General features: G+C 36.9%; 1 protein-coding gene across 1 annotated transcript in view; it reads right to left on the bottom strand.

The window, feature by feature from the left end:
• Positions 1-10,630: 10,630 nt before the first annotated feature.
• Positions 10,631-22,807, bottom strand: part of LOC108735094 — an 89,779-nt gene continuing 77,602 nt past the window's right edge. Inside the window, exons 3-5 of the mRNA XM_025979259.1 lie at positions 15,193-15,546; positions 14,195-14,328; positions 10,631-12,261 (exon numbers count right to left, since the gene is read on the bottom strand). Coding sequence (XP_025835044.1) covers positions 11,932-12,261; positions 14,195-14,328; positions 15,193-15,546 — 818 coding nt within the window. The 3' untranslated portion in view covers positions 10,631-11,931. The remainder of the gene's footprint in view (positions 12,262-14,194; positions 14,329-15,192; positions 15,547-22,807) is intronic.

Below are 22,807 nucleotides of genomic sequence, written 5' to 3'. Positions count from 1 at the left end.
GCGAGGTGACAGTAGCAATAACGACGTAACTTACTTATTAGGTAACCGATTGGTCGGAATGAATGTATATATATATATTATATTAATTTGAAAATTCATTTAATTCTTATCCACAACAACTATAATTATTATTTAACCTGTTTGCAATGGCTTTGTAATTTGAAATTTTAACAGTCATCGTAGAATAATAGTAATTGAAGGAAACTGCTTGTACAAAACTCTCCTCGGAGAAAATTTTAATTATTTTGACTAGACTGCTGAATTCCCATTTCCAAGCGATATAGAGGCAATGCGTCTTCTATTTATTTCGTGATGGCGACCCTTAGACACATTTCCCCTGCGGCATCTCGCGCACAGGGGTGGCTCTGGTAATTGAAGGTTTCGGTGTTGTTGCATCGTAAAGAATGACAGCGGGTAGGTTTTATTGAAGCCATAAAACTTGGACGAGGTTGCCACGGTGGCTCCTACCCCTGTCACTTTCCGCCGCAGCCCTTACCTTCCTAATAACACGACGAAAAGTAAATAAATAAACTGTTAATACTAACGTATTCAACAAGTTATTAATACCAAAGTACGTAGAGAGGACACTTTTCTAATTTGTTTTAAACTCTTTTCGCTTTCCTGTTGATGTAGATTTAGTTCCAATTCTGGACGGAAGTGGAGGGGGTAAATATTCCCACAATAATTTTCATAGTTTCGAGGTAATAAATGTCAGAACTCTTGGGAGGGGAAATTTCTCTATTAGGTCTCCCACCCTGCATTCGTCAGTCCCACTGCGTGGGTGCTTAAGACAGTTCACCACTCTTAGTGGTTGGAAATAATCAGAGGGAAAAGGGAGGGAGAAGTCAGAAGAAAAGAGTCACACATGTCCCCGACTAGAAATTAGTTCAGAGAACCTGGATTATGATCAGATGCGGATCAGATTTTCCGTAATACGGACATCTGATCAGTTTCTGATCAGAGTACAGTCCTCTATCCGTTGATCCACCGATCTGATCAGTTTCTGATCAGAGTACAGTACTCCATTCCTTGATCTAATCATCCGATCAGAAATTGATCAGCGCACAGTACTCTATCTGTTGATCCAACCATCTGATCAGAAATTGATCATAGTAGAGTATCCTATCCCTTAATCCAGTCATCTGACCAATTTCTTATCACAATCTAATGCTAAAAATTCTATTACGGTTTCGGTACAATCTTTAAATCAAGATTGTATCCGATGTTCTGAACTGGATCATAATACAGAACTTAATTTTTTATCTGATTTATTCTGTATGCAATACTGTTCGTCAAACCAACGGATCCGTCATGGATCTTAGAAACAAATCCGACAGGGATTTTTCAAATGGATCCTATGTTGATCATATATGGCGTGACGATTTTCCATCATACCCGGATCAAAAAGCCTGATTTATTTCTGATCAATCTTCAGGCAATTCTGATCGGCATCGGATCCAATCCACTAACTAATTTCCAGTCGGGTCGTTCTCGTTTCTCTGCCGTGCCGTGCCCGTCATGGGTCGCGAACTATCCAATCGTTCGAAATGTTACCTCATAATGATACGGCAAGTGATGATTACATATTTGATGGACAATGGAAGGATACGGTAGTAGCGCGGCATGAATACTGCACTAAATGTGTGAATCGGCCTTTATCCAACGTTTCGCCAGTAGCTTTGGTTGTTATTCTCAGAGAATGTAACGAAGATCCAAAGAATTAGTGCAACTTCAGCAACAGAATATAACTCTCTTTAGAATCCATGGTTATACTTTATATCCATTTTAAAACACCTACTTGAATGAAATAATGTAAAAATATGACCAGATATTTACTTTTGAAACGCATTATTCGTAATCATCCGTTAACAAGGAATTGAAGATTATAAATGCGTTCTGGCTGCTTCACTTACAATTCGCGTGTTCGTTTGTATGAAAACTGTCTGGCATTGTTCTATCGAAAAAAATGTGGTAGAGCAACCTCGGTTTTTGCGAAGTTTCCTAGCGAATTTAAGTTTCCGTTTTCTATTTTTTTTTTGGTGTTTCTGTTTCGTTTCTATTTTTGTTGCAACAGTTGTAAATGAGATTTGTTTGCGTGACGGCGTAGAAAACCCATGTAACATGTACATATATATATATACGTGTTGTGAACCGTGTGAATGGGTTTTCCTAGCGAGCAAACATTCGCTCCAATTAGACGCAGAAATTAATTTTCGAGCTGCTCACCATTGAATTTGAAGTTACTCGTTTTGTCATATTTTTTTCCTGTGCTGGAATTCACGTTTGGTTTAATGTCGATCGTAATTGCTAGGCTAGATGCACACCCTGAAAAGGACCGGAATGTTTAAATTTTATTGCGGAATGATATTATGTTTATATATATTGCAGCTCATAAGTTTTTATAAATGTATGTCCGTCTGAGAGATAATTTGATTGACGGTGTCTACCGAGTTTTGTAGTGAGGGCTACAGAAATCTGTAAAAAGCAATATTTGCCCATATTTATATTAACATGGTCATTACTGACCCTTAATTTACAAGGCTAAAACTGGTCTGCTTTTGGTCTGGCTTTTCTTTAAAACCCCCCCCCCCCATTTGGTTCAACTTTAATGGGAAGTCCTTAAAGAGAAAGCAGATTAAGACAAGACCTTGAAAGAGGGCTGCAGCTCTTTCAGTACTCAGGGTGGCAGATATCACGAGGATTGGTATGGCACTCTGATGCACAATACTGCGAAGTGGAAGGCAACGGCAAACCACCAAATTATGATATTCCAAGTAAAACACACCAAACTTAAATGATGGCGTCCTCTGGGGTAAAGCATTCCGGACATTAACTAGTTCCCCATTCAGATGTCCGGGCGGGGACTACCTCGGGGGATGTCATCAATAAGCGCAACTGGGTGTTACAGGCGAATGATAAGGATACCGTGGATAGAGAAGGTTAGAAATAAAGAGGTATTAGAAAGAATAGGAGAACAGAGGACTCTATGGAAGTCAACCTAGATTGGTAGGACACCTTCTTAGACATGAAAGTCTAGTCAGAGGCATATTAGAAGTAGAAACGGGAGTTAGGAGGGGTAGAGGTAGACCTAGATTAGATATGGGTTGTTCTAGTTTTAGGGAAATGCGAAGATTAGCTCAGGATAGAAAAGAGTGGAGGTGTGTGTCCATCCAGTCTTAGGACTGAAGACTTTATGATGATTATGAAATTAAACTGATCTATTTGATGTTAGAACTAGGACTGAGGACAAACATCTCTCATAGCTATTAGACCATAGGATAATTGTTTGAATTTGTAGACATATGTGTAATAATTTCCAGGGGATGTTACCTAGATGCGAATGAAACATTTCCTAGCAAGAAAAGACGGGAGTTGTGTATCGCTATTATTGTGGATCCTTTACCACTTTGTTTTTTTTCCATCTAAACCATGAACAATCTAAAGGACCACATGCCTGCTGTTGGTGTTGGTTCGGATATTCTGATATATTAATTGTAAACTTTTTGTATCATTTCTGTAAGTGTATATAAATTTGTTTTGGCTTTATCTACTGGGGTTTCCATATTAACATAGAACAAGAAGTTTCTTTGTGGTCTACCGAAAGTAAATCAAAAGTAACTTGAGTGTAGCTGCTGTAAATGACTAAAAAGACACTTGTACATATTTCACGCTGAATAATAAGAGAGAATAGGGACAAAATGTCGCCAATGTAACCATTCTGGTTGTGGATAGTTGAAAACAAGCAATTCTTGGTAAATTGATAGTCTATAATTTCCATTTTACAAACATAATATTACGTACACATCTTCATTCTTCCAAGAACTGGATCGTACTGCAGTCGTTTAGTCGTTGTAACTAATTTAAATTTAATTATCAAAAAGGACGTCCCCCTTGTTCCAATCTTTGTGCCTTGTGCCTCATCTCGATCTCGTACAATTAATTGCGACTCGACTAACTGTAAGAAGTCCCCTTTTTCTATTGTCATCGCCGTCCACCTTACAACCCTCTTTCAGGTCGCCTAGTTTACAAGTTAGCTTTTGCGATACAGACAATTAAGCATCTTCACGAACGGTTTTCGTTTGTGCAACCCTTTTGTTCTTTGTCTCGTAATTAAACTACATCTGCTATTTTTCACATTATGCGTGTATGCTTGTTTACTGTCTTTCATTGTTGTTTAATTAAATGGTACTTACAATAAATGGTAATAACGTCGAGACCTCACAGCGGGCGAGATTAATTGCCAAATTTAAAAGGATATTACTAGGGGGTGGAAAAAAACTAACCAGGATTCCCTGTGGTAGCAGCAAACCAACAGAAAAGAGTCCAACTCTTTACTAAACGGAAAATGCAATTTCATATCCGGATAGTTATTTTCCACTTTTTTGTCTATGAAACCAAAAAATACTCAAAGTCTGTTAAAACAATTGTTAATTATTAAATAAAAGTGCGTAAAAACATGAAGATTATTTTTATTTTGTATCTTATTATGTTTTGGATTGAATAGATAATTACCAGAATTGTTACATTTATAAAATACTACAAATGGCGCAGCAAACGCCATCTGTAGCACAATGCTACATTTTAGGATTACGTATTACTGCGCCATTTGTAGTATTTTCTAAAACGCACTGTTAAGACAGCAGGTAAAAGTTGGTCTGTGTTCTGTCGGAACTGCTTGCGACGCGCCGACGAGATCCAAAAAGATCGAAATCGCGATCCACGTCTGGCAGTTTCGACAGAATACAGACCACTTCGAATTATTTTGTTACATTTATGTTATTGAAATCCTAGACAAAGAAGTCACTACAAACACTCACAAAGTTGAGACATGGTGGGGCAGAAACAAGACTACTTAATGCAAACAATTTCAGTTCTACAAGAATTTGGTGATATTGAGAAGCTAACAATGAAATAACCAACATCACTGGTTACTATGTATGTCTCTTACTCTAACTTTCAAGCTTAACAAAATGGAAATTATCGAGTGAATTCAATCTACCATTTAAAACAGCAGACAAATTATATCAACAAAAACTTCATTAAATAAATTAAACACAAGCATCATGGCGTTCTATACGTCCACGCACGCACGCACAGCAACAACTGCTATTATTCTGAGGTCTGGGGTGATCTGCGCCCTATTGATCGTTGGACAGCTACTCGTATGCAATTGCAACCTTTTCTTCTACTCTTTCTATTTGTCTCTCGCTGCCATACTCATTATTGCTTTAGCAGTGGCTTCGTGTCTGTACAGCAGTCGGGAGGACGTCGGTTCGATTCCAGGTCCGTCTGCCTTGGTCCAAGTTTTTCTGTGGTTTCCTTGGATCACTTAGGTAAATACTGGAACAGTAATATTCCACAGGTAATCTTTCATTCTCTTCTGCCTTCATTTCGTCCGTCTCGCTCGAACCACCACCTACCCACTTCCACAATTCCTGAAAGGAGGTTGAAGCGGGCCTTCCGCCCTACCTTCCCGGCGTAGTCCGGAGGGACTTCCCTCCTACCAGCATTAGTTGCTGATGGGAATGAAACACCCAAAGTTTTTATAGTTTTTAGTCGTCTGTGTGAGTCACACCTGCTTTCCAACTTTCGGAAGCATGATTTTGTAATGTTATTAGAGAGCAGTATCATGGATTATCTATCTATGCGTTGCTGATGTTGTTTGTAAGAGTTTGGGTGCATTGTATGAAGAGAGGTGTGGATGCAGTGAACAAACTTATTATGTCATTCACCGGAGTTTGTATACAACAACAACAAGTAACTTGTCGTATGTCGAAACTAAGTTGTAAACAGCGGTACGCAGCCCCTTTTGAACATAATTATAATCAGTATCTCTTAACATCCAGCTACAGCAGTAATTACATCTCTAAGTTTTCACATGAGCTTATGAGTTCGCAAATTTTGATGGTTCAAAGAAAATTACTTTAAAATTAATCTCCTTCGAAGTTAGAAGTTTGATTCTGTATTGTGTTAGTATCTTAAAAACTCCACACGCAGTGATGGATCTGTCTCGTTCTGAAGTACCAATACCAATTGAGTTTTGTTTATGCATACCAAGCATCAAGATATGGGGTAATAATTATTTGACTATTCGTACTGGCTCTCAATAATAAAGATGAATCTGTTGTGTTATTAAAATGGATACCCAATTTTATGATGTTATTGATTTTCCGGTGCTTCCCGATCAAATACTGATATTTCTTATTAACAGTAATATAAGAGTAGCCTTGCCCCAAATTACCGGATGTGGCGATAACGTATAGAAACTAGTCGATTTATGACCCATGACCGGTCCCAGTTTATCGGTAATTAAGTAGTAAATATAACAATAATCGCAGATTAATTGCTATTGTTAATGTCTGAGATGGACGTAGAAGTTCGAAAGCTCTTTCGCAAATAGAAACGAAGAACATTAAAGATATTGTAAATCTGGACGCCCTGATGCGTTAATACATCTCCGGGCGCGGTGCTTTATGGACTTCCACACGAGAAAATGCCATAAATTCGAACTCTACATTAAGATAACTTGCATTCTGCGGCCATGGAAAGAGGAACGGCGCGGCTTCGTGTACTTTCGTCTTTCTTTTGTTTGAAACTTATATTAGGAGTAATGGTCTTTGAAATACTGTCTAATTTGCTACCAACCAACCACTTTGCCAGTTATTTTTGGACAAATCTACTTAATGGTATGAAGGTTTTTTGCTGTTTATTAATCTAGAAGTTTGCTAATGCATGAAGACAATTCTTTACATTGATGACCAAGAAAAGTGAAATAAAAATCTAAAATACACATTCACCTACATACCAACCTTTCAATGATTAATGTTCGAATGATTCAGTTGAAGGATTTACGAGTCACCATGGAAAGATAAATTTCGTTGTTGGAGTCTTACGGCGACCGTGCAGGTCTTTGCCTCGTTTCCAGGCTATTCAGATGCCTTTTGCTTTAAATCACGAATTTCTTGGCGACTCGTTGTAATGCTTAAAATGATATGATTTATTCGATCCATTCTTTTAACTATCTCTTGCCGCCTGTTACTGTCTAGGTCACTGGGCAGCGTTCGAACAAATGGACTATAAACTAACTTTTAAAAGCGTTTTATCAAAATTATCATTGACAGCGAGAGCCTGATTCACGGTCCGCGATATTCATTAGAAGAAATCAAATTTTATGATAATTTCGCTGCACATAAACCAACATCGAATATTCATTCGATTTTATTGTGGAATCTTTCCAGAATTCAGTAGTTTTTCTACAGGGTGTCTCAATGTCCAAAATTTATAGGAAAGTAGACAAAAAACCTTTTTTGTGGCAGGCTGACGGGATACTAAAATGTGGCGTGCTACAGCAAGGCCCAAAAAACATTCCACGGTTGTATAATTATGAAACATATTTAGTAATCATCATTACCATAAGGTCGTCAGTCCTAAGAGTGGTTGGACACGCACCTCCACTCCTTCCTATCCTGAGCTAATCCTCGCATTTCCCTAAAACTAGAATATCCCACATCCTTAACTATTTGTGAACAGTAGTCTAATCTAGGTCTACCTCTGCTCCTCCTAACACCTGTTTATGCCTTTAATACGTTTCTGACTAGATCTTCATGCCTGAGGTGTCCTAATAAACCTATCTCGCCTATTTCTTATTGACCTCCGTAGAGTTCTCTATTCTTCTATTCTTTCTAATATCTCTTCATTTCTAACCTTTTCTATCCACAGTATCCTCATCATTCGCCTATAACACCACATTTCGAACGCTTCTAATCTTTTCTTTTCCGCCACGCTCACCGTCTATGTTTCGCACCCGTGCCCCGCTCCAAACATACACCTTTAACAACCTTTCTCAAATTTCTTAATTAATCGTTCGCGAGCATAGAAGTGACTTCTTTTTATTGAAAATGACTCGACTCTGCGCTATCATCTGCTTTATATCCCTACTACTTCTTCCGTCCTGATTTATCTGACATCCTAGATACCTAAAATCAGTCAATTCCAAATTTTTGATCTCCTAGCTTTATATTCAGTCTTTCCCTACTCTTTCTTCCCTTGCAAACTAGTATTTTTGTTTGACTTTTATTTATTTTCATACAATACTGTTTTGTCAACACCTCTTCCATTTTATTTAGAGCTATCTGTAACTCCTCCTTGTTAAATACTAATACTGCCATATCATCTGAAAATCTATCTGTATTAATCTTTTACCCCTCTACATTCATCCCTACAGTCTTTAATGATGTTGATCGAGTCTTCGATGTATAGATTAAAAAGTAGCGGTGACAGTGTGCATCCCTATTGGACTCCTTTCCTAATATCTACTTCTCTACGTTGCAGAACCAACTGTACAACTGCCTGTTGCTCTTTATACAAACTAAGTATCACTCTTCTATCTCTGTTACTCATCCCTACATTTTTATGTATATTTAACATTTTGTCCCATTTAACACTGTCAAAAGTCTTTTCTAAATTTACAAATCCTGTATACGCACTCTTTCCTTTTTCTATCGTTTTCTCTATTATTACCTGTAAAGGTAGAATGGCCTTCCGCGTTCGTCTATTTCTTCTACACCCAAATTGGTCTTCCCCTAATAGTTATTCATAAGTCATCAATGAAATAAAACAGGAAATTGCTTTTTATGCCACAAACAGTTTAATAGAATCTGTCGATATCGGATTATTTACCCAAATAATTGTATTAAAGTTTTTGAAACATAAAAAGCAATTTCCTTTTTAGTCATTGAAAAAACCTCACGTACGTATTTCGTCACAACTTAATTATCATTTATACTATTCATCATTCCAGAGCTGTCAGTTGGGGACTGCTCGAACGCGCATCTCCACTCTTCTTCACATCCTCAGCCAATCTTTACTTTTCTTTAAAACTAAAACATCTTATATCTCCGACTGTTTATAAACTGTGTCAATAATTTTCCTTAGCCCTTTTACATGAGACTTTTTCAAATATTTATTGTTACTTTATGTGACAGGATGTGTTTCAGCACTTTCTTTTTTTATTAAAATTTACTTTTAGTCTTCTAAGGATTTGACTCGAATATGGATTGTTTGAAAATGTTTACCGCAATCTTTTGAAATGTTTTGTGCGGTTAATGAAGAGAAATGATTGTAGTGCCTCGATAAATTGGAATATTGACTGTAGACTGTCTGATGGGTACTTGATCATGATATTAACGATCTCCATATTTGATATCTACCTCGTTGAAAGGTCTCGAAAAGTTTCAAGTAAATTCTACACAGAGAAGGAGCTTCTATAAGCTTACCGGTCTCAGTTATTACATAATCATTTTCCTGGAAGCTACGCGTTTATATTGAACGCGAAGTTGGGTGAACATTTTGGTTTGCAACATGATGGATAACGCGAGACATGTACATTATGGGCCTCTTATTCAGATAGAGGCATCTCGAAAAAAAAAAATTTAAAGTGGTTTATTAATTTTTATTTCCAAAACTTTTTAGGAACTAAAATATTAGCTTAGGTGGCAAAAAATTTGAATTTAAAATGGTTCACGTTAATTTAGAAATTGTGTTAGAGGCACTAAAAATTTTTAGTGAGATTGTTCGAAATATTCTACGGGAATATAAAAAGGTATTCCTTTTATAAAGATGGTAATGAGGTCGAAACACAGAAAATTAAATTTTCATATTATGTAGTCAATGCTGTAACAAAAAGTTAATAAATAAAAAACGTACCTACCTTTAACCTTGGATACACTTCTTAGAACACTCTTGGCAAATATATGTGATAAACGGGGTTGTTAAAACAAAAAACGTCATGAATTGCAAACTGTAACGTGAAATAGGGGCTTGTTTTAAAGGCCAATATTTATAACATTTAACATTGGTGTTACTTTGCAAAGGAAATTCCTTTCTGATCAAAAAGCTATAAATATTTTACATCACGTTTATCGCCAAAATGTGAGACTGGGTATTGCTGGGTGCGCCACAGCGGTATTGCGAGCGGAATGCGCAACAACGCTACTTCGGGCGAGTTGTGTTACACTTGCGGAAGCGATCCGCCACAACGGTATTGCAGGCGGGAAACGCAAAAACCCTACTGCGGGTGAGGTGCGCTACAACAGTATTGCGGGCGGGATGCGTATCAACGTTATTGTGGGCGGGGTGTGTTGCAACACTTGCGGAAATGGTGCGCTACAACACTATTGCGGACTAAGTGTACTACACTTGCGGAAACGGTGCGCGACAACAGTTTTGTGGGCAGCGCGAGCAACAACGCTACGGCGGGCGGAGTGTGCTACGATACTTGCGGAAATGGTGCGCAATAACACTATTGCGGTGGGGTGTGCGATAAGACTCTTGCGGAAACAGTGCGCTACAATAGAGCTGCGGGCAGGGTGCGTAACAACGTAACTGTGGGCGGAGTGTGTTGCAACACTTTCGGAAATGGTGCTCAACAACACTATTGCGGGCGAGATGTACTACACTTGCGGAAACGGTGCGCGACAACACTATTGTGGTCGGCGCGAGCAACAAGGCTACGGCGGGCAGGGTGCGTAACAACACATTAGTATGCGAGCTGTGGAGCAGCTTTCGTGCGAGCGAGATGTGTAACAAGACTCCCTCGGGCAGGTTTTGCAATAAAAAAAGCTTCCCTTTGTGTTGTTTTATTCCACAGAACAGAGCATACATCATTTTTTCTTTTGTTTTTAAATATATTTTTATATAACATTACATTGTCTATGTACAATTTGTGGATTTAAAGTGCATTTGATAAGATCATTGTAATTATTCGTGTTACACAACAACTACATACGTACGACTTGAATGGATACGTGTTTTTTATCATCGACATTAATTAAAATTTTAACGTGCGTTATTAAGAACAATTCAATTCATGACAAAAAGTACATAATTATTATGCGCTCATTCTTTCAATCTCCCTCTTTCTCTCTCCGTTCCCGAGTTGTCATTAACTAATTGTATTACTTATGTATTTTCAGTTAATTTAAATGGTAAATTATAACATTTTCCGGGCGGCTTACGGGTTTCACACACGCATCGTAAAAATAACTTAATTTTTAAAATTTCACAAACCTTTTCAGAAAACAAGGAATTTGGGATTTAATTTGGCACTTATTCGTTTAAATTTCTTATTTATAAATAATTTGGTTTTGATATGATATAGGGCTAAAGCATAATTTATTAATTTTAATGAAGTTGTACAGTTTAAATAAAAATGATGAGAATTGAATGAATCTGTATACATCTCTTTATTAACAAAGAATTTTTCGAGCTTTAAAATTTTCAGAATATAATTTCTTCAGAAATTTCATAACATTTCAATAGGCTATTTTTTACATTATCTGACAAATTTTTAAATAAATATCATGTTTAGGAAAAACCTTCATTCCTTTAAATACTCTAAAAGTTGTACAATAAAATTATTGAATGATCGAAAAAATCAGCATAAATCATTTATGGAAATGTGCAGGTTCCGTGTTTTATTCAGTTAAAAATAGGTACCTATCTATTTTTTGCTGGTAGAGCGGTGTAATAGTACCATGAGGCAGTTAAACTGGTATTTAGACGTATACATAATTTGTAACTAAAATAAATGGTGCTTTCATTTAATTATTAAAATTACATGAGTGTGACTCCTTTGATATATCAATTTCTCCTTCCTGGTAACTAACTGATAGATAAATGCGTTGGTATTTCAGATTCACGAAGACGTAAGGGACCAAATTTTAACGAAACGCCATAATAATATTCGATTGTAAAATATAAAAAATACGATTAGAAATAGGAACATAGTTTAAAAAATCACATAAAAGAATCACTTACGGTCTTTTCTTTGTGACTACAATTATTTTTAATATAATAATAGAGAATCACATCGACCATTCCTTTAAAATACATCATTACAAAACGACTTTTTGTTGAATTCGACGTTCCGTCTTAATGCAGCCATTTTATGACCAGCGAAAAGTAGATGACTGCAAACAATCGTGGCAATGTACCGGGCAAATAAGCTGACGAGTTATGCCACAGCAGTTGCTGGTTGTTGACGGTCTGTTGATGCTGATGAACGCTTTTAATACTTATCCGTCGAACGGCTGCCCGCGGCGGTAGGGGAACTCCCGGCAGTGCGGTTTCGCAGCGTAACTCGATCGTGTCGCCCTCTTGTGAATGTTTACGCTCCGCTTGAAACACGAGCAATGCCGATCGGGATGTAAGGCCATCTTGATCGGGTTCTGATGCAGCGTTATTCCTTGTGAACAAGCTCGCCTGGAACGGGAAAGACGGGGATCATGCTGTTGTTTGTTGTTAAGAATAGGAAGGTAGTGTGGTATTTGACGCTTCGAAATAATAATAAATTAATAATGAGATAAGTATGTATACGCCTTCCATCTCCGCTGTCCGCATCCAGTATCGGAGATGGAAGGAGTTTGCTACTCGTTCTATTAACGAAACGTTAGGAAGCAATTCCAACTCACGACGGCCTTTACAGCCGAATAAGAACAGCATCTGCAAAAAGCAATTGACTGTTTCTTTGACGCTAGAGGCAGACCAATATGGAACATAAAATGAAGTTCAACAAGCGATTTGATGACAAAAGAGTAATGTTTCAAAGAAACCCTTTCAAAGGAACTGCTCCATTTGCTTTTAGCTGCATTGTATCCGTTAGTGTACTGAATTTGGATTCTTCAAGAAAAGATTTAAAATTAAAAAAATATTTGCTCTGGGAAANCTGTTTCTTTGACGCTAGAGGCAGACCAATATGGAACATAAAATGAAGTTCAACAAGCGATTTGATGACAAAAGAGTAATGTTTCAAAGAAACCCTTTCAAAGGAACTGCTCCATTTGCTTTTAGCTGCATTGTATCCGTTAGTGTACTGAATTTGGATTCTTCAAGAAAAGATTTAAAATTAAAAAAATATTTGCTCTGGGAAAAGCTTTCAGACTAAATCAGATTTTTCTTAAGAAACGAAAATCATTGTTATTATCATTACCTTGCAGTATGGTTCAGGCTCTTCTTTGTATTGATTGAACAATATGTAATTACGAATTTTAATTTTAAGTTTTTGAATTAATAAAAAATGATAATAGTTTTCCATGTTGTAATTAGATTAAAAGAAGCAAATTGCAAATTTCGATTGAACTCATCATTACGTGGAGTCTTCTGATCGTGTTGTACAATAAAATTCATCAGTTTGACAACAGTGGCGCATTCTAGAGCGTGAAAGCTTAGCGTTACTATAATAAGAGCGAGCGTTATAAACAGCGACCTGTCAACAGAATTACGGGGCTTTACCGGAAATTGCGGCCTGGCCATAGTTAAGAGTGATCAGCCCTAACCACCAGTTGTACTGATTAACTAAACAGTTACCGAAATGCAATATCCATCATCAAAACGGTCACAGTTAACGAAGGTGTACGACGTGAATGCAATTACTAACTCCCCCATTCATTGTCGGGAATTTATTCCAGGAATTTATGAATTAAACGCGTCAAAGGTTTTTCCGTAGAACAATAATTACAATTATTCAGTAAATCCTGCGAACGTTTTAACAAATGATTTGCTGGAAACAACTTTATATTCGGCGAGTTGAATAGTTGACATTTTGTGATAGCAAAACAAAACGCAAACTACTACCGTTTTACATGAGATTCAGATAAAATATTTTGAATGAGTCTAAATGTAGAACACAACAAGGTACCTAGTGATTCTTCTTTTCAGTTAAGTCGTTGCTTGATTAATTTTGAAAACAAATTTAATAACAGTTTAATTTTTATTGGCACCTAAACTTCATTTATTAGATGAACCCAACGCTAAAGAAACTATGGATTCCATTTCTTTCTCTTATTACAATGTATAAATGATCGGAAACAACATGCGGCTGTAAACATTTTGATATAAAATGATTGATGTTTTTGCAACCCTATTTTGGCTCTGATCTTTCACGCTAAAGAAACCATTTTGGTTACAGTGTCTTTTTGCCAATTAAAACGGGTGACAAAGGTAAATAAGGAAGCATAAATATCCAATACTATCCTTACTGTTTTTAGATTTTGAGGTTAACTTTATTTGGACTCACAGAGTTGATGAAACATTATCAACTTAAATAAGATATAAATTGATTAGGCTAAATGGGGACTTTTTAATGCAGAGGGCAGAAAATTTGGTACACTAACTTTATTAATCTTCTTAACATTACCTCAACATTGTTAATACGCCATGTCAGAATTGGTGCAGGGTCTGAAGGATATGATGAGCAATTAGCTGTTACTGTTTCCCCTTCTATATAACTTTCTTGCAAACCTTCTATCCTTGGTCCAGACTCTGGTAAAGCTGAAAGCAAAACCACTATATTAGCTCTTCACTAAACGTGTTTGTTAATCTTCAATTACAACAAGAGATCGTAGTTCTTCTAAATCAATAACCTTGTGAACTTTTTAAACGATGTCACTTAAGCTTCGAATTATTTTATACCAGGAAGTAGTGAGACGAAAAGTTTTACTCTGATGTCTCAACAACAGTAATATGAAGCATCCAGGTTAAGACCGTTGAGGTGATGAAGTGTTGTTAATCTTCAGTTGCTGAAAATTGGGGTTAGAAGCGTCTAACAAGCTTTGACATGCTCCAAATGAGAAATTAAAGATCAATGGACTTTACATAAGTACCCCGTCGCAGCAATTGCTTTGAGGGTTAATACAACCATTGGCGCTAAATTACACGCCAAAGTCAATTGTCTGATGAAACAGTCAGCTGCAGACAACGATGAGGAATTGAATTAATTATGCGACATATTGTTTGATAATTCACTAGGTCACACTTCATTATGTGACAGATAAAGGCGTTCGACGATTATTGTCATTGATCACATAAATGACTTGGCTGTGTATTGATTGAAGTTATAATTTATTGGAATTATAGACGTTAAAAAGAAGGAGAAAAGAATGTACCATCAACTATTATGAGAGTTATTTAGCACATAAAAGACATCAAGTCCTTGATGCTCAGAAATCGGAATTTACAGCTGTTGGTTACAATAATAAAATATTCTTTATCTCTAACTTAACTTGAAAAAACATTTGGAATTGGGGTTAATGTTTATTCCTTTCTTCCATGATTGCTCTCCTTTTATAAAATAATAACCAATGAGTAATTTTAATGGTCTTAAAATAATTAAAATGTGAAAGATAAAGTACTAACTTGCTACAGTGACGTTACGCGTTTCCGAAGCAAGCCGAAACGTTGGTGCTTCGGTGGAGATTTCACATCTGTAAGCTCCAGAGCTATGCGGTCTTGAAAGTCCACTCAAAACCAAACGGCAATGACTAAAGCTGCAATCCCACTCATCTGAGAGCAAGTGTACCCCCGGGACGTGAAAAGTTTGTTTGTGGGGTTGTTGATGGGGCATGTACCGAAAAAATTCGTGGTCATCTTTATACCATTTGACAGCGTACAATTCCTCATTTTCCATGTCGAAACGGCAGTGTAATTCCATCGGACTTCTTGTATCGGCTACCAACGGTATAGTCATGTTTGTGAGCTTGAGACCTCCAGCTGTAAAGAAGGTCAAATGTCAGTATTTCGCCTGATCTTTAACGAACGTTATTTAAAATTTAGTTAGCATTCTTGTTGGACCGTATTATCCCTGTGCAAGTCTACGGGTAACTAGTTTAGTAAAAACAACGAAGCCCAGCTTTCAAATTGGTAGCGCTGTTTCGTAAACCACCCCTTTTACTGTCAATTTTTGTTAGTTTAAGATGTTTGTTTATTAAGGAGATGGCGTTTATTATTACGAAGTATGTAAATTTCATATTTTAATGGGGTCGTGAATGAGATTTGATTAGTTTAGTTCGTTTTCGTTTATAGTTTAAGAAGGAACGGAAAGCGTAAGATGTGTAAAGAAAATTAAACTGGAATTTATTCATTTCTAGGCTATAACTCTGAAATATGTATTGGTAATAAACTTTATCGTAAAATTTATTCTTACTACTCGAAAATGGTCCCATCAAGCATTATGTTTTATCATTTAAATGAAAACGAAATGTGTGCTGGGACACATAGTAGAAGTGAAACATCAACGGACAAGTGGGAAAACGAATGACAACGGACAAGTGGATAAACGAATCGCAGCAAAATCTTTAGACATAAATCCCTATTATACTTCATTTACTTTCTCTAGCGATGTGCCCCTTCCAATGTTTTAGATGGGGGTTGGCAAAATCGTAGGTAGGGAGAAAAAAGCTCATTATACTCTCGACTCCTGTTCATTAAACATACTTTTTCATACAGCACCTGCCAAAAGTTTTGTTCAATCATGATAGTAGTGCGAGTCGAAAACAAGCGTTAAATTCTTTAATATGCCTTCAAATATAAACAAACATCTCGTTGATATTTTTAGTAGTAATTGGTACCAATAACAGCACATTTGAGTAGTACTGTACGGATTGTACGCTCCTCACCGGTTAAGAGTTTGGCCGAGTGTTGTCTCCTTTCTTTTTTGACCTAGTACTGTTGTTTTCTACTTTGCGCCAGTCAAACTAAAGGTCACATCGCTAGAGAAACTAAACGAAGTATACTATGTATCCCAGCACACATTTTGTTTTCAGAGGTTTGCTGAAAATTATGATTTAATTTTTACACAGACCGCAAATAGAGGCAATGATGCCCAGCCACATGGATAGCAGAGGTATGAAAACAACAGCTAAGCACAGCACACGTCGCCGGGACTCTAGCGGATTCCTCGCTCTCCGCTCGGCTGTGCATTATATCCATGTAATACAGCCGTTGCCCTCTCTCCGCCGCCGCCAGGCTTTCTCATCCCCCGCTGTTTCACCACGCGATATACCGTCTACCCCCTCCATGCTTTTTCATGACAGATAAAATCGTAATACCCCGTCACTTATATAGAAGTTTCACTTCAAAAAAAAAATTAAGTTATCGAATCGAGACAGCAAATTTTGAATTTAGTTAAATCCTCATTAGTATAGGTATAGCATTAGCAACTTCGATAAATCGTCGGTCAAACCGAAGTTGTAACGTAAACGGAAGTTGATATAGTATGAAGCTATTGGTAGTATATCGCCCTCTACTGGCATCAGTGGAAGATCCACTCTCATGTTATCTTTATAAAAGGGGGCAATTATATTGATGCATTTGTATGTGATGTTTGATTTTTGTGTTAGTAAACGATTTGATATTCCCGATGAATGTAAATAGTTATACATCAATATCCATTTGATGTATAAAACTTTTGCCTGTTTGTTGACGTTCCAGAATGAAACGGTTCGTCAAGTGTGCCATGAATTTATTTATTAATCAGGCAACTAAAATCTGGTGGAATATTGGATTGAATAATTACACAAATAGAAAGGGTATTTTTCGAAATTCATTTGACGGCTTTTGAATTCTAGCGGAGCATTTTGACTCTAATTAAACATGTAACCGTGTGTGCTGCAAAATACTGATTGTATGTGAACTTTTGCCTTTCTGGACGCGATGCTTACTCAACTATGTAGAAATCGAATTATAAATTAAAATTAATTTAATACTTTGTTCGTTATTTTTGCAGTTATTTCAGTTTAGCTTTGTAGGACCGCAAAAAAAACTGTCCACAGATTGAATTTCGGTTTGTGATTGTTATAGAAAATTAACTTAGATTACAGTAATCAATAATCCAATATATGACCTTCCAGTTTAAATTAATTTACAACCTCAACTTTAAAACTTCTGTACTCAGCAAACACGAGCGATGATAATAAAGCTGCCTACAGTAATGCATACTAAAAGGTACGGTTTGCGCCCCATTCCTTTGGTAAAAATACCTGTTGAGGATACAGATACTTAAAAAAATATTTAAAAAGTTTGGAGCACGGTTTTGTATGTGCTCAAAACAAAGACAGTAGGTGTGTAAAATAGAAAAGGTTAGTATAAGCGTTTGACGAGGACGATGAAAATTCCGTGGATAGAAAAGGTCATAACTGAGGTATTAAGAACGAGCAGGAAAGCAATCAGAAAAAGAAGAAATAGGATGGTAGGTCCCTTTTGTGACAATCATGTCATGTTAGAAACAGAAACAGGAGTAAAAAGGGGCAAGAGTATACCTAGATTGGATTACTTACTGTTCGCAAATAGTAAGGGGCGTGAGATGTTTTACTTGTACAGAAATGCAAACTGGTTCACGACACAGAGTGAGGGTGCGTGTCCAACCTGTCGTCACGAACTTAATAATGATGGAGCTACAATAATTAAGGTTGTACATTGGAAGTAAGGAAACTCCAGGAAGCCTGAAGAATGTGGTTATGTTCAAAATTTTATTCAAGAGTAGTTAAGTTAACGGGGTTTTAACTACTACGTTTAAGATCCCGCTAGCTTAACTACTACTGTCAAGTACGCGCTCGGTTTTTACTTAATGTATTTTTGAATTTTTAAGTTATTTACGTTTTGAAATGGTTCAAGGTTTTGTTTCTTTTCTAGCTTTCCGTTTCTAAAGCCTTTTATACGCATTGAATGTNCCCAGAACGTAGGTACGACACACACATTTACAAATACGGCGCACATGAAGAAAGGCGCCCGCGGCTAGTCGGCGAATCGATAAGCCGTTCACGCACACGTGTGCCAGATCGCACACAAACACACTAGTGCTCGCTACATCTTTCTAGCATTGAAAGTTAATTAATGTTAACCAATTTCAACGAATTTAATGTAATGTAATCACCTGCAGGTTTCAACAAGGTAAACTAGTTTTGTTTCTCTTTACTTTATAAATTCGATTTTCAATTAGATACGTTTATTTAACTTGCAAAGTGAATTTCAACCAGAAGGAGTGCTTGTCTTGTTCCTCATTTTTTACAAAAAGCAACGAACAACTTACTTCAACCGTCTATGAGTCTTCAAATTCAATTTTTATTTTTCCAATGCAAATTAGTTAAAGTACATAGCGAAATGTTCAAACTTCAAAAGCTTCCGAATCGATAAGGTAAACATCTTCGGGTCTGTTCTTGATTAGACTTTGCATAACAGTCGACGTTTCCTGATTCTGACACGAAACGGATTGAGACCGTTTCAACCAGTGAAGTAATGACGGCAGCTTGTTCTCTCTCCGCCCTCTTTACGCATTTCTTTTTTTATATCTTATTTTAGGCATAATTCACTCCGCTTCCTTCAATTTATTTATGTTCAAAAGACATACGGGTTTTAGGGAGTTGTTTTCATAAACGAAAATTATAAATACGGTTGACGAAAAGGGAAAATTCAGAGGGTTAGGTCAATTTAAATAATGTAGGTATAAAGATAAAATTTTCTTCCTTTTTAGTGTTGTTGGCCACTACTGCATTGTAATTCATTCATCATCCTCCGGGTTAATTTGTCGAGGGTATAGCGATAAAAAAGGGACCACTAATTCAGAACAACGACTGGCTGGGGATGAAGATAAGAAGATAAAATAGTTTTTTGAATTCGTAAATGAAATTGTCTGTTAATGCCGTTATTCACTCAATGCATAAATTATTCATCTCTGGAACCATGTGGAAAGCTAGTAAAATGTCACCTGTGTGTTATATTGTGAACATTCAGGTAAATCATGGTATTAAATATTTTACTGAAAATTCAATTTCTGAATTTTTTACCCACTACACGCTACCTCAAATTAATGAGGGAAAAATTGTTGCTGTTGTCATACCCCCGCCGGGAACCGAACCCGGGATCTTTGGCTTTACGCACCAATGTTCTGACCACTAAACTACGAAAGGTGACAACAGCAACCACGACTAACCGACCTACAGGGTTGATAACAGCAACAATTTTTCCCTCATTAATTTGAGGGAGCGTGTAGTGGGTAAAAAATTCAGAAATTGAATTTTCAGTATAATATTTCATATTAAACTAACTCACTTCTAAAAGGATGTCTTAATTGTATATAAGTTTAATCATGGTATTATTGTAAACTAAGTAGCATGCGTCAGTTAGTAATCAGTTAATAAATGTACTCTTACGTGTGGCAGTCTTGGGAGTAATTTCTTGAATGCAACGGAAATGTGTAAATTATGGAACAAGAGCGCACTGTTCAATGAATGCTGCTTACCTGCCTACAGATGGCGTTGAAGAGACAAAACTATTGTTCTGATAACCTTGGTTTGGAATAGCCCGATACTTGGCATTTATTTTTCAATTACAATAAGTTTGCATGCGTTATAAGAAAACATAAGTAACAAAATTTAACTTATTTAGCACCGTTTTCACACAAGGATTTTTCCAAATTAACGGTTAATTCAACGTTATCCTTTACGATTAGTGCAATGTAAGGAAGATCCGAACAGGAGCACATACCTGAGAGGTTTACTAACAGTAAAGTTAGCTGACGATGCTATCGATTTTAAGGGGGCATCTATTAAAATTATAAAGCTAATTTCTTAGTAGAAATAAATTATTATCTTTATAGATGTAGACACTTATTCTGGTAATAACGATAATCATTAATCTATGTTAATTATCTTTCTCAAAACTATAAGTATAAATGAATAATTTAAGACAACAGGATTTTCAAACACTTTTATATTACAAGTAACAATTGTTTCGCTAATCTTGGCTTCCTCAATTCTAATTTTTTTCTTAACTACCCCCAGTAACACTGTACATAAACACCTACAATATTTTATAATATTACTAGTAAGTACTCGAAGTCTGAGGAAACCAAGATTGGCGAAACAATTGTTACTTGTGAAATCAGCGCCGGCTTTAGGGGGGTGGCGACCGGGGCGCCAGGCACTTCTGGGTGCCGAGCACGCCAGCTCAACTTAACCACATGATTTGAATATCTATTTTTATAAAACCCCAGGAACCTTGAAGAATGTGGTAATGTTCAAAATTTTATTCAGTAGTAGTTAAGTTAACGGGACTTTCACTACAACGTTTACGGTCCCGCTGGCTTAACTACTACTATCAGTATCTATTTAAAGTAGGTGCTTGTTTTTACTTAAGTTATTTACGATTTGAAATGGTCCAAGGTTTTGTTCCTTTTCTTTCCGCTTTTAAAGGCTCTTGCACGCATTGAATGTTTCCCTAATGATGTTAGAGTATCTTCTATATGTTTCAATCGAAAAAGAGAAATGTAATAAAAGGTAAACCCTTAAGGTATGATTCCGAACACGAGTACAGACTGCATGACCCAGAGCAGCGGTTCCCAATTTTTTGTTTTGCTACGGAAGCTTACCCTTTTCTAGAGGAACTCCATCTTGACAAAAAGCGAATTGATAATAATTTTATGTTTAAGACCCCTATAAGTTGATACAAACCGAAACAATAACCATAATAACAACCTTCTCAACAACTGCAGGGTATTCATCTTTTAGTTCGATCCACAGGTTATTCAAATTTGAATCAGCTAATTCGGATTTTTGTTTTAGAGAGGTTTTTTAATATCGATAAAGTTGTCAAGTTAGATTGATGGTTTAGTCTGATTTCTCAGTTCCGTGTGTAGAAGGAGTGATGGATACTGATTTCCTATATTATCTCGCGGAACCTTCGCGACCCTTCCAAGGAAGAATAGGGTTTCGCGGAACGCTATTTGGGAACCTCTGACCTAGATGTTAAGACCATTACTTAGCATTCAGGACACAGCCTCCCGCTTGCCTCGGCATAAGTTTTTCTGAGGTTTTAATGAATCAGGCAAATGCTGGAGCAGTCATATTCTACAGATAATCTTTTACATCTCTTCTGTCTTCATTTCATCCGTCTCATTTTTCTCATATTAACCACCACCACTATACCAATCCTCGCGATTCCTAAGAGAAGGCTGAAGAGGGATTGTGCGCCCACCAACATTAGTAGCTGGTAGGATTGAAGCACCCAAAACTTTTTTTGTCTTCCATTGTTCATGGTCAGTGCCTCACTTATGCCGAGAACCTCAAATACGAGCGGTTCTATCAACATGATAGATGGATTCCACGTTAAGTTAATTTTATTATCCATTTATCTTCGACATGACCAAAGGTTGTAACAATTGATTGTCTAATTCTTCCTCTAGAAAGCCATTTCACTACCGTGTGTAGAAGGAGTGATAGATACTATATCATCTCGAGGAACCCCTGCGACCCTTCCATAGAACAGCAGGGTTCCATTTGGGAACCGATGATCTAAAGGATAACTAGACTAGGCGTATTTACTTTTATAGACTCAACTCGTAGGAGTGAGTATGGGTATTTATGTATAACAAACACGACATGTCGCTTGTCGTATCCGTCATTAAATAATTTAGGACGAAATATACATTATACATACGTTTCCTTCTTTTCTTTTTAGTCTTGATTTGTTCGTTCGGTCTTGGTCTTCCCAAGGTCAAGATCGAGACTGCAAAACCAACACCAATACCAATTGTGCCCGTTATTATTCTTCAGATTTTTATGTAAATTATTAAATAGTCTAAATATTTTTTCGAAACAGGGTTTTCGATTTTTTCGTTAGATGGTTCCCCGTTTCTTGCGTCCTTTTTGTTCGTAGGGTAATGACTTGAATAAGCTGCGGCGCTTTTTTTGAGGTTTTATATTGGGGTCGTGTTCAGCGAATTCGGTCTTTAAGTAATCCCTTATTTCTCTCTATCCTCGAATCGTTAGACACAAAGCCGTTCGTTTACTTTTTCCCTTAATCCTCCTCTGAAATCGTTCCGATTAAATTGTGACGTCCGTCGTGAAAATTCCGATTTATTGTGGTCGTCGATTGTAATCGCGACCATTATCAAACATTCGAAGCGTATTTGGTGTGTTCTTAGGGGAAGGCGGAAGCCAGAGTCGACTCGTCAGCAAAAAAAACTGCGAATATGGTT

The sequence above is a fragment of the Agrilus planipennis genome, unplaced genomic scaffold, assembly GCF_000699045.2.
Source record: "Agrilus planipennis isolate EAB-ADULT unplaced genomic scaffold, Apla_2.0 scaffold20, whole genome shotgun sequence".
Classification (NCBI taxonomy): domain Eukaryota; kingdom Metazoa; phylum Arthropoda; class Insecta; order Coleoptera; family Buprestidae; genus Agrilus; species Agrilus planipennis.
Note: the sequence above shows the minus strand (reverse complement) of the source record. Positions and strands in the feature narration are given on the sequence as shown.